Here is a 13,667-nt window from a genome sequence, read left to right as displayed (position 1 = left end):
TTTTAATTCCTAGTAAAACACTTGTTTTTACACTAACAAAGGTTTAACCTACTCTAATACCACATGAAAGAAATCTACTCTAATACCACATGAAAGAAATTATGAGTAGAGAAGAAGAGTCTTTCTCTCAACAATTCAGTTGCTGAGATCAAATCGCAATTAGACATGAGCTTAAAACACAGAAAAAGTGACTATACCAGGTGAAAGAAATTATAGGCAGAGGAGAGGATTCTTTCTCTCAGTTTGTCTAGATCAAATCACAATTAGACATGAGCTTAAAACACACAAAAAGTGACTCACGGTAGAGTTGCAGTAAAACTAGAGGTATATACTTTAGATTATATTTTAAAACACATGAAATACATTCGCATAATAGATGGAGGCTGCAGCTCCTTCACCAAGTAAAACAAAAAAAAGTGACTCATGATAGCACATAGTAAAACAGGTTAAAACTAACTAAATTTTAAAACCATATTGCAATAAACTATATTTCAGATTTATTTCAAAACATATGAAAATACATCCCCATAATAGAATAGAGGTTGCACCTCCTTCACTAAATAAAACAAAATTATTACCTACCAAAATTTGCTCTACAATTTTGTCCTCTTCACCTCTCACACTTACACCGACCACTAAATTAAAGACTTTTACACATCTATATTCAAAACATACGTTTCACATTTACACCCACCACTAAACTAAAGACTTTTACACATGTATATTCAAAACATACATTTCACATAAATTTATGACAAAGTCAAAGTATGAAAACAAGGTATGGGAATTTGTATAAAATAAATGATTTTCTGAACTTGTAGATGTTGGGGGGTGTAACTAATAGTTGCAGAGTGTGTTTTCCCAACCCTTCATTAAATAAGCATTCCTTCTTAATTACTTGATAAGCATTCCTTCTTAATTACTTGATGTGTGTTGCAGAATGGTGTGATGTGTATTCATGCCCAGAACTTCTTGTAATCTGTCCTTCAACCTACAAACAAAAATCCAACCTGCAAACACAATCTACTTAGCAAGTATGGTTGTTGTGAGTGTTTTAAAGCGATGGTTAAGATTAATTTTCCAACAATTAAGATATTGAAGGCATCTTTCTCATCTATCCAGTTCTGCTGGATTAATTTTCCAACAATTAAGATATTGAAGACAACTTTCTATTCTATCCCGTTCTGCTGTCCAAGCGAGGATATTCTGCCACTCCTCAAAAGACAGATACACTATGAGCTCATCTACAATGGATCAACCATACGTGTTGGATCCATCCTGCACCAGGCTGCTGGAATGTAAGAAAGGCACTGGGGCTAGTCTTGCCTGGGCTTTTTCCGTGCCACTGTACCACTTTTTTCCATATTTCCACTTTCATGAATTTTTTTTAGTCCCGACTGAAGACCCTGCTAGTTTTCTTTTTTTCTAGGCTCTCTCCAATAGCCACTCTATGCTATCAGGTTATGGAAATTTTGAAATATGCTCTCTACCGTAACTGTCAAATTGAATTATTTTTCTGAAATCTGCTTACTACAGTAACCTGCAAATTGAGTTATAATTTATATATAACTATCACAATCTATAAATATTAACATCTAATATGAGTACATATCATTTTCATTTTTGATTTATATGAATCTATCATCTGCCATTTGTATTTAACATCTAATATGAGTACATATCATTTTCATTTTTTATTTATATGAATCTATCATCTGCCATTTGTATTTATATGAATCTAAGGGCTTAGAATATATTCTTTGAAATATTCCTGGTTTTCTCCATGTTGGAATTTCTCTTTCAAAAGCTAACACAGCGTCGGCGTCACTGCTTTTACCTATAGAAATGTTAAAGGCATGACGTTACCTTGGGACCCAAACCCTTCAGCGACTGCAGAAAACAAAATTATTTTGACAATGCAACAAGGGCGGGAGCCGTGCCTGTGCATTCAACATACACTCTTCTTGGAATTTTACCCTTGGAAAGCAAGTCTTCGACTCCAAGTTACAAAATCTTAATTATTTTGACAATGTAACAAGGGAGGAAGCCTTTCATTTCCCATTCAACATACACTTTTCTTGGCATTTTACCCCTGGAAAACAAATATTTGACTCCAAATTACAAAACCTTAAGTTTAATTGTTGAAGTTGAGTGGAAGTTCCATCGCACAAAAATAAATAAATTAGAGTAGTGCATCATCACTTGGCAGGTATACCTTCTGCTTGCATACTTGTCTTCGATTTGATTCAAATTCCATGTATGGTTTTGATTTGCCACTCATTCCTCTTCGACACAGTGGACGTCACTTGAGTTATGATACATGACTGACTATTCAAATTTGCTTGGGTAAACTATTAGTTCCCTCTTTCATGAAATCAAGATCACATCATCAAGATTCAAATCTTCATGTGATATGATAGAAAAAAAAGTGACATGTTAACAAATTTTCATTGATCTTCTAATTAATATTTTGAAGTGCTTGAAATGGGAACAAGAAACATTCGTCATCTGAATTATAAGTTAGAACTTAGTAAATTCAATGTTTTAAGGTTACTCTTGAATCTTTATAGGTTTGACAACGGCAACCTTCTTTAGCTTTACTTTCTCATACATGAAAGCCTCTTTAAGCTCTCCTACTACCTCACTCATGCTGGGCCTCCAAGATGATGTATGCTCAACACATCTGAGCGCTAGTTTGGCAACAATAGTGATTGATTTCATGTCATATTTTCCGTCCATATCCTTGTCTATGATTTTCACCATTTTTCCAGGGGTTTTATTGATCTCCACATAGCCTTTCACCTGTGATGACGTGAAAATATAATTATTCGTACACGCACTTAAAATGAAAGCCTATGTATGGATGATTAATTACAAATAAATTCCTTACCCATCTCAAGAGATTAATTTCTTCCTCAGGTAGAGTCACATCTATGGGTTTTCTCCCACATATAATTTCTAATAAAACCACACCAAAACCATATACATCGCTCTTTTGAGTGAACTGTTGAGTCATAAAGTACCTGTAAGAATATCCAACAATAAAAGTGAAATTGCCGTGGCTCTTAATAATTAATCGAATTCCTGGGGCATCAAAAATAAAATTTCGAAGAGAAATGCAAGTTATCCGTATGTGTCATTTACTCTGGATCCAGGTATCCGTAAGTTCCTTTCACTATATCCTCGATAGGAGCCTTCCGATCCATTGTCATCATCGACAAACCGAAAGCGCCTAATTTTCCATTCAAATCGCTGTCGAGGAGGATGATTGAAGATTTCACATCCCTGTGAATTATCATTGGAATGCAACACACGTGCAGATATTGCAGTGCTTCATACAGAAACAGAAATGGGGGAATATGGTTAATCACGATTTCTCTTATTTAGTTGTATTCAAACACAAAATTAAACAGCGTTTACACTACCCTCAGCCACATCGATTGCTATTTTGAGCCTGCTTTTCCAATTTAGGTTGGAAAGTCCTGCCTTCTCTCCTGAAAGAGAAATTTATAGTTAAAAGTATACAGTTTTTGTTGCAATATCAAATCAACCAAACAATATCCCTCCTTTAAAGAGTATTTACCATAAAGATGGTCCTTTAAAGACCCTTGAGACATGTACTCGTAGATAAGCATAGGCTGTTCGGGTTTAGCAAAACAGTAACCCAGTAGAGACACCAAGTTCTTATGATGGACTCTAGAAAGCAGATCGACCTGTTATCAAAGTGAATCTGTATACATCAATTTTACTATGTTCACATATATTTTCTTCTTAATTGCGAGAGAAGCGAAATGATTGGGAAATTGGAATTACCTCAGTCAAGAAGAACACCCGCAATCCTTGTCCTCCATTCAGTGAAAACATTTTTATTGCTATCTCTTTTGCGTCCGGCAGTTTACCAAGGAACACCGGTCCAAGGCCACCAAACCCAATCTGGTGACTAAAGTTTTGTGTGGCTTCCACAATCTGGTGTAGGGTAAAAACCATCGATTCGTCTGGGGTAAAAACCATCGATTCGTCTGTAATCCATATAAAATTCGCAAAGTATGAAAGCACAGTCTATATGGGGAATTCCCACTATATTTCATATTAGAATGTTCTTAAAATATAAGTTCTTGACCTTCATTATGTAGTTTTTCCGAGTTTTTATTTTTTCCTTCTCATGTTTTTCCCCACATGGAACATTGAACATCTGAATTTATATTCTCACCTTCATTGAGAAGCAGCTTTTCGCTGAATTTTTCCCCGGCACGCTGCTTTGCCCTGAATTTCTTCCAATATACGGTAATACCCGCTATCATCACTAAAGTCCTGAAAAGCTACTTAAGTTAAACCCTTAACAACCGGTGGATTCTTTAATTCTTAACCCTCTCAGGTTTTGTTCACGATCTTCTATCTACAGTCTTATAGTTTCGTTACCAATTTGTTGGAAAGCTAGGGAAAAACATGAAAATTGATACACACAAATAATATGAGCTTGATCAACCAAAACTCGATTCTAACAATGAATCTGGTGAGGAACTTGATTCTAACAATGAATCTGGTTAGGTGTACTTATGCTTAAGTGACTCTCCTAAATGAACTGATTTGTTGGAATTTTCTGATAAATCCCATAACAAACAGACAAAAATCGCACTCTATTTTTACACAGAAAAACAGAAAAATTCGTTTGCTGGAAACGGTGTTTCAGCAACACAGTTTTTTTCAGTTGCTGAAACAGGTGTTTCAGCAACGCTGATCGTCGTGTTTCAGCAACGTAAACTTTTGACGTCTAGTAATTTTTGAGTTACGAGGTGTTTCAGCAACGGTGACGGAGTAACAGAAACAGGAAAAATTTAACTTGTATTCATAAACAGTAAACCAACTGACACAAATTTTGCCTTCCTCACATAGAGGGATTTCTACAAGGCTACTTTAAAGACAGTTCAAAAACTTAAAAAAAAACTTCATGCTGTAAACAGAAAATACATTACTGTGTCTGCACTGCTGTACATTACAGTAAACCAAAATACTCTGTCTCGTCTTAAAAATCAACACGCTGTTTTTCACTGCTGTGTCTGCACTCTGCATTGCTCTGACTGCACTCCTGTGCATTTACAAAACATGTTGCTGTAACACTCTGTTTCAGCTCAGAACGCTGCTGTAACACGCTGCTGTAAAATGCATTGCTGTAACACGCTGCTGTATCTACTTTTCTGCACTGATGTGCCTTCGTTGCTACTTCTACTCTTCTCTGCAGCACACAATCACATTCAAGCGTTGCTGCGCTTCTCTCTTACATTTCATTTACAGTCCCTGCACTGCTGTGCATGAAAGCTTCATTCATCTGAGCTCGTGCTGCTGCACATTCTTTTTCAAAACACAGAAATTACATTCGAGTGCTGCTGCACTGTATTGCTAAGAGATTAACACTACTATCGCTCTGCTTCTATGCTGCTGCTCATTACATTAAAAACAACACACCAGGAAAACTGCTTGAAATTATTATGACAAGACTCGAAATTAAAACAAGGTATGGAGCAGCAGAAAAATAAATCTGATTTCTGAGATTTCTGGATGTTGCGGTACATTCCCCATGTCCGCAATAAAACCTGTTGTTTACCATTTTTACCAACTCTGTCAACCGCATTAAATTTCATTTATCGCTTGACTGATAAATCTGGCTGTCAATGAAGATTCAACTTCACGTCAAATTCATTGCTGCAGGCCCTGTACATTCAATCGGACGGCTCTATCTGCTCCAGGGAAAATTGCTTTGGCAAAACTGCTGTCCAGGTGTCTGCGGTTTTAATTTGTGCTGGGAAGCGTACTGGTTTTATGGAAACAGTACGCAGCAGGGGAAATTAATATTTCAACACTCCCCTTTAATTTCAACTGCTGGGCATTCTGTCGTACCCAAACACTTCCTCACATAGAGGAATTCACCAACTGCTTCTGATGCAGTTCCACAACCAATTAAAATTGTCTTCCTCTTAATAGAGGGGTTTACCTGAAACTCTGCTTAAGAGCACCTTCCTCATGACAGAGGGATTCACCATAACAATGTGCTGAAGAGCACCTTCCTCTTGACAGAGGGATTCACCTGTGACTATGCTGAAAAGCATCTTCCTCTCAACAGAGGGATTCACCAAGGAACGCTTCAGTTCCAAAACCAATTTCTGTTATCTCAGAAAATTACAGTTTGAGCCACACAACCTGTTGCTGAAACACACAGTTTCAGTCACACAGTCTGTTGCTGAAGCACGTTTTTCAGCATCTGGTAGACAGTTGCTGAAACACGACTGTAGAATGCATTGCTGCTCCAAAACACAGCGAGAGCATCTTCCTCTTAATAGAGGGATTTCAACATGCCTGCTTCAGAGGCACTTCAATGTGTCCAAATTGACACTACTGTGTCTGCCTGATATTTTACACTGTTGTGTGTGAAAATATCTTCATTCGCATTGCTCTTCACAATGGCACTCAGGTTGCAATATGCTCTACACTGCTATTCATTACAGACTCTGTCTTCTCCTGAAAAACATTACACTGCTGTGTGTAAAACTTTCAATACATTTATGCTGCTGCATATACAGCTGTCTTAGCACTGCTATCTCAGCAACTCTCTATCAGCACTCTGTTTCAGCAACTCTGTCTCAGCATTGCTGTCTCAGCAACTCTGTCTCATTATGCTGTCTCAGCAACTCTGTCTCAGCAACGGCAACGCTGTTTCAGCACTCTCTCTATCACTGCACTGTTGTGCATAAAATAACTTCTCAAATTGCTCTTGTGCTGCTGCGCATTCCTTTCACATTTAACAACAAAAATACGCACTGCGTGCTCCCCTTCATTAATTACACTCGCACTGCTGCTGTGCCATTACCTTTCATTTTTTCAACAAAAATTTCATGCTGCTGCATTTTCTTATTTGCATTGCTGTGTAAAAACACATTTCTTCATTATCTCTTAGTTCTGGTTTCATTTTCTTCGCACTACTGTGCTTCTCCTTCTTGCCATCACGCTGTTGCCTTTTCTTATGCACCCTTGCTTCACACAATCTTCAACTTCATTTTTTTAATTACACAATGCACTGATGTGCAATTCCTTTGACTTTCTGTTGCCTCACACATTCTCATTCATTCCATGTGCATTAAAACTATGCGCTGCTCCTGTTTTTCTTTATGCATTTCTATGCATATTGCATTAAAAAAAATTTCAAACTGTTGTTTTATATTTTGTCTTCCCACTGCTGTGAGGGTCTTCTTGCTTTGCATATTTTTCTTCTTGCGCTGCTGCTCTTTACATTTGAGCGCTGCCCCCATTTCTTTTCTGCTGTTATGGCAGATTTAACTTCATATTTTTCTTTTATAAAAGGTCTTGATTAAAGAATCACTGTTAATACAGTTCAACAATAAAAATTACAAGCTCCCCTTTAGTGTATGCTTTATCTTCTTTCAGCAGAATCTTCTCAAAAGAAACTTAGATCGGCTGGAGAGCTCAAGAGACTTTCTCACTGTATTTCCTTCCTTCTCCATACTTGTGTAACTTTTTTCTTTTGAATGGGTCTAGCTTGCATAGGAGCCCATGTTAAGTTACAATCACGTGCCATATGCCCAATGTTATGACACTTGAAGCATTCAACTTTATCCATGAATAAGAATTCATGATTTCTTCTTGTGAAATTATTTCTTGGAGATTGTCGGGGACCACAACATCTATCTCCATGAAATGCTCTACAGTGTTTTGCCATATGACCAAAGTTTGAACAAGCATAACAATAACCAAAAAATGAACTTTGGTACCTGGGAGATGGAGGTTTCCTTGATGTACTTCTGAAGCCTTGCTGCCTTGAGATCCTTTGTTGATGACCATTGCCTCTTGCTTTCTTGCCATCAGCTACATTTCTTCTTGGAGCTGGTTTTATGCTTGGAGCAGGATTTCTTCTATTGCAGCCTTCATTTTTCTCCTTGCCTTTGCTGGAACTAGGAGCTTCACAACTTCTTTCTGGCTTCTTCACATCTCCTTTGCTTAAGGCATCCTCATACTTGTTTGAGGGTTCACCTACATACCCAAGTCCTGATTTATCATATGGAGATCTGTGATAGCTGAGCATATCATCCAAGGCTTGAGAGCTCTTCATGATCTTGTTCATCCCTTCAACCTTCTTCCTGAGGAGGACAATCTCTTCTTCCAACTTTTCACATACATTATTTTTCTTTGCTAGTTGTCCCTCAGTTTCTTCCTTGCTACGAGTAGCTTCAGCTGCTACTATTTTAAGGGAGATAATATAAGACTTCATTTTGGAGATTTCTGCTTGACTGCTCTCCATTTTCTTCTCAGCTTCTTGTGCCTGCTTTCTAGCTTCTTGTATTTCAGACTTAAGGGAGGAAACCTCTGCCTTGTACTGTCCAATCTCTTCTACAAGCTTGTTCACTCTTATGTGCCTTTGTTCAAGTTGACATGTCAAGACATCTGCCTGCTTCTTTGCTTCATTCAGCTGATTTGTCATGGATATGACTTTTTCATGGTGTTTCCTCTTGCTTTCATCAAGTTCCTTCTTAAGCTTGGCAAGCTCTTCATCCCTTTCTTTTACTTGAAGCTTGATGAGGTCAAGCTTTTCATTCTCAGCTTCTATGATGGGTTCTTCTTGACTCATTGTCATGGTCAATGCTCCCTTTGCATGAAGGTCATGCAGTCTGTCCCATATATCCTTTGCTGATGTATATTTTCCAAGATTCTTTTTCACTGAATCAGGGAGACCATCCAAGATAGTCTTTGCTGCTTGTGCATCATACTCCATGGATTCTTTATCCATATTGCTATCATCAATCACTGACTCCCAGACTTCAATCCCTTCAAACATTAGGAAAGCCCTCATCTTTATTTCCCATACATCAAAGTTTCCATCAAACCTTGGAACCTCAAATACAATGCTTTCAAACAGATTGCCTTCTAGTTTAGTAGAGGGGGGGGACACATTTTTAGCAGGCTTGGAGGCTTTCTTCTTTGACCTCGCCATTCTTATTTAGGCTTGACTGTTTTTTTTAAATCACTGACTGTTTCTTCAATAACACCACAGAAAATTAATCTGAGAAATACCTGGATCCTTTCTTGGCTGTGTCTTCACTCTGCTGGTGAAGCTGCTACCGCAATAAACCCTTCCTTCAGCTTCTTTGACGCTTCAAAGAGCCTGGACTAGCTCTGATACCATGTTGGAATTTTCTGATAAATCCCATAACAAACAGACAAAAATCGCACTCTGTTTTTACACAGAAAAACAGAAAAATTCGTTTGCTGGAAACGGTGTTTCAGCAACACAGTTTTTTTCAGTTGCTGAAACAGGTGTTTCAGCAACGCTGATCGTCGTGTTTCAGCAACGTAAACTTTTGACGTCTAGTAATTTTTGAGTTACGAGGTGTTTCAGCAACGGTGACGGAGTAACAGAAACAGGAAAAATTTAACTTGTATTCATAAACAGTAAACCAACTGACACAAATTTTGCCTTCCTCACATAGAGGGATTTCTACAAGGCTACTTTAAAGACAGTTCAAAAACTTAAAAAAAACTTCATGCTGTAAACAGAAAATACATTACTGTGTCTGCACTGTTGTACATTACAGTAAACCAAAATACTCTGTCTCCTCTTAAAAATCAACACGCTGTTTTTCACTGCTGTGTCTGCACTCTGCATTGCTCTGACTGCACTCCTGTGCATTTACAAAACATGTTGCTGTAACACTCTGTTTCAGCTCAGAACGCTGCTGTAACACGCTGCTGTAAAATGCATTGCTGTAACACGCTGCTGCGTACAAAAAAAACTTTTGCACTGCTGTGCATTACAAAGAGAGCTCTGTCTCTGTTCCTAAAAAACTTACACACTGCTGTGTCTACTTTTCTGCACTGATGTGCCTTCGTTGCTGCTTCTACTCTTCTCTGCAGCACACAATCACATTCAAGCGTTGCTGCGCTTCTCTCTTACATTTCATTTACAGTCCCTGCACTGCTGTGCATGAAAGCTTCATTCATCTGAGCTCGTGCTGCTGCACATTCTTTTTCAAAACACAGAAATTACATTCGAGTGCTGCTGCACTGTATTGCTAAGAGATTAACACTACTATCGCTCTGCTTCTATGCTGATGCTCATTACATTAAAAACAACACACCAGGAAAACTGCTTGAAATTATTATGACAAGACTCGAAATTAAAACAAGGTATGGAGCAGCAGAAAAATAAATCTGATTTCTGAGATTTCTGGATGTTGCGGTACATTCCCCATGTCCGCAATAAAACCTGTTGTTTACCATTTTTACCAACTCTGTCAACCGCATTAAATTTCATTTATCGCTTGACTGATAAATCTGGCTGTCAATGAAGATTCAACTTCACGTCAAATTCATTGCTGCAGGCCCTGTACATTCAATCGGACGACTCTATCTGCTCCAGGGAAAATTGCTTTGGCAAAACTGCTGTCCAGGTGTCTGCTGTTTTAATTTGTGCTGGGAAGCGTACTGGTTTTATGGAAACAGTACGCAGCAGGGGAAATTAATATTTCAACATGACTCTCCTAAATTAAGCCAACTTTAACATGCTGGAGTAATTACAATTTCTAACCATTTTGGAAATGACACCCTAAATTATTTTTGGTTTCTTGAATACAATCCCCGCCCTTATACACAGATATAAGGATTCCAGAGTATCTGCAACACACCAAATGAGGAATTCTCACTGTAATCGTGAACCTCCTGCAGTAAGATTTTATAAACTTTCAACCGTTTAGGTATTACTGTTGTACCGGGCATTCCTTGTTTTGCTGGTAACAAAATTTTTAAATAAAAAGCATAACTTGAACATTTGATAATGGAAATTTGTTGTGAATACAAATAAATGTTGTATTACTCAATTCAATGAAAGCTTGTCGAAAACTTATGCACGAATTATACAGGTGAAACCATTGTTCCATATAAACCTGCGATAATAGTAAAGAAATTGTAATATGATATTTAGTGATTAAAATTCCCTTCAGAGAGTATAAATAGGTATAAACATGGAACTCTTTAGGGTTTCTGAGATCAATACCCAGTCTGCACAACAAGCGAACCGATCCGCAGCAGTTTTCTTTGAAAATGTCTATCAAGACAGAATTTATCTAAAGAAGAAACACCAGCAAGAAGAGAGCTTATTTCCAGAAGAAACGCTTACAATTTGTCCAACAGGCATAAACTGGAAAAGTCTGAAGGGAGAAATCTGGCAAAGGTCCGATCTGACTGACTAATTGCCAGTAATCGATGCAAGCCCTGTGGAAAATAAGACTACAATCAGGTATCACCAATCGCTGAAGCAAATCGACTAATTTTATGTCTTATAGAAAAACTACATTCATTATATTATTGCACCTCACAAGGTTAAGTATTCCTTATAATTGTTATTCATAATTATTGATCCTATTTATAAATTTGGAATATCTTTTATAATTTATAATTATTTTATAATTTATAATTTATAATTATATTTATAAATTAGAATATCTACTTTTATATATCTATATATATATATATATATAAATAATAATTCCAAAATAATATAGCTTATTATTATATTTAATATTTATAATATTTAGGAACAATTACCAATCACATTTACAAATTTGAAATACACAACATATTTATATTAATTAAAATTCAAATAATTACATTTAAATATTATATCTTTTATATTATTGCGCGTCACATTTAGAGTTGTTTTTCACCATTACTATTTATATTTATAAGTTTGAAATATTTATTATATATATGAATTGCAGATTGGCAAATAATTGAGCGGAGTGGCTCACTTTATAGGAGTATGGTATAATTATGTCAGTGCATCATCAAAATTAAAATTTTGTTATATCTGTTCAAATTAAATTAAACTGCAAAAATACTAACTATACAACTTTATTAAATTTATAATTTATTTTCTCAATTAACAAAAAGAATCATTTTAAAAAATTAAAAAATCAATAATCAAATCACTATAATTAATTAACAAAAACAAATCATTTTGAAAAAATAAAAGATTTAAAAATCAATAATCAAATCACCCACGATTAATTAACAAAAACAAATCATTTTGAAAAAATTAAAAATTAAAAAATCAATAATCAAATCACCGACTATTTCCTGTCAAATTTTATCCCTTTGTGCCAACTAACATTCAAACGATGAAATATAATATTACGGCTCATTGAAAAAAATCCAACAAATATGGCGCCATCGTTCCTTGTTCTTTTCCCGTCGTGCCAACTAACATTCAACCGCTGAAATATAATATTGTCTTAAATGTTGTCTTTAAGGAGCATCTTAAATTATTGCCTTTATAGAGACAATAAAGAATTATATTTGAAGAGAATATAATATCACTTTTGCTTCTTTAGAGACAATATAAAAAAATGAATCCACAAAAATATCACACCATTGAAATAAATCAATATAAAAAAGTTTAATTAAAAATAAACTACAATATCATTGATTAATTCATCTTAATGCACAGTGGAATTGAACCACCAACCTCCTTCTTATAAGGCAAGTGTTCTGCCATTCAACTAACACCCTTTAAAGAATTATGTGATGATAGAGGCATTGATTTAAAAAAAATGCTTGATACATAATGACATAATATTTATAAAATCTATAATCGCACAACCCCTATTTTTAACTTAATAAAAAATAATTCAATAGAGTTAGATCAACATCACACCCATGTGGCATGACCTACACAACAATAATTACAATCAAATTAATCTAGTAATACAAAAAAACAGTAACTAGAATTAGCACAAGCTGTTAAAATCTTGCCACAACTATTGAATGGTTTATATTTAGTGTGTTTCCACTGTTGATCTCTTTCTCTAGTTCCTCTTTGTCCACACCATTGGTTAAAATATTATATTGAAAAAAGATAAGAAAGGAAATTTTCTGCAACTTGGTAAAGCAAGGAAAATCTTTAAAATGATTATCTTTGAAATCTGGTTAACAAAAGAAATCAACAATGACACGTCTACACAATCTAGATTGCATATTTCATATAAAAAAAATTCACCTCAAACTCAAAATACCATTTTTAAGGGACATCCCCAGATGAAGCATTAGCATGTCAATTTATAGGAAATTTGGAGAAGGTTCTGGCCATTTTAAATCATGTTCTATTGTTCATCTGCTTATATATAAATGAGGCAAATGTCCAAAGAGAAGAGAAGAAAATCTTAGGATTTTATCGCATGCTTAAAGAAACTCTTAGATCAGCCCAAAAAAACCAAAAACAGAAGAAGGATCAATGGGGGAAAAAGGGGAACCCAATGAGGAGTGGACAGGTGGGTTGTTGGCACGAAAATGACAACAAGGAAGAGACCTTGGGGTTCAAGATCAAGGGGCCAACAAGGCTCTATTTTATTCTAGCAATACATTGACATTTTCACCTTACTCGGACGACAAGGAGTCTCAGCCGAGGCATGCCACAACTGAGGTTAGATGGAGCAGGAGGGGTATCGAGGAAATGTAAATAACATACAAAAGTAGCGCATTAAAAAACACAATAATGCAATAAGGAACCCAAAATGCTTCTTTCGTTAACTGGAATATAAGAGAGTACATGATAGAATATAAAAGGCTCGAGGCCCGTTCATCAAATATTGAAAGAGTACTTTTCATAG

General features: G+C 36.0%; 1 protein-coding gene across 1 annotated transcript; it reads right to left on the bottom strand.

Annotated features, from left to right (window-relative positions):
• Positions 1 to 2,550: 2,550 nt before the first annotated feature.
• LOC149211207 (putative LRR receptor-like serine/threonine-protein kinase At5g48740) lies at positions 2,551 to 5,074 on the bottom strand. Its single transcript, XM_089394585.1, has 7 exons — positions 4,211 to 5,074; positions 3,814 to 4,019; positions 3,584 to 3,713; positions 3,426 to 3,494; positions 3,145 to 3,331; positions 2,891 to 3,023; positions 2,551 to 2,802 (listed from the first exon to the last, which is right to left on the bottom strand). Exons 1-7 carry the CDS (start codon positions 4,299 to 4,301, stop codon positions 2,551 to 2,553), a joined length of 1,068 nt encoding a protein of 355 aa, XP_089250711.1. The 5' UTR covers positions 4,302 to 5,074.
• Between the last annotated feature and the right edge of the window lie 8,593 nt (positions 5,075 to 13,667).

The sequence above is a fragment of the Pinus tabuliformis genome, chromosome 1_2, assembly GCF_031772625.1.
Source record: "Pinus tabuliformis cultivar Carrire ecotype Pingquan chromosome 1_2, CPIR1, whole genome shotgun sequence".
Taxonomy (NCBI): Eukaryota; Viridiplantae; Streptophyta; class Pinopsida; order Pinales; family Pinaceae; genus Pinus; species Pinus tabuliformis.
Note: the sequence above shows the minus strand (reverse complement) of the source record. Positions and strands in the feature narration are given on the sequence as shown.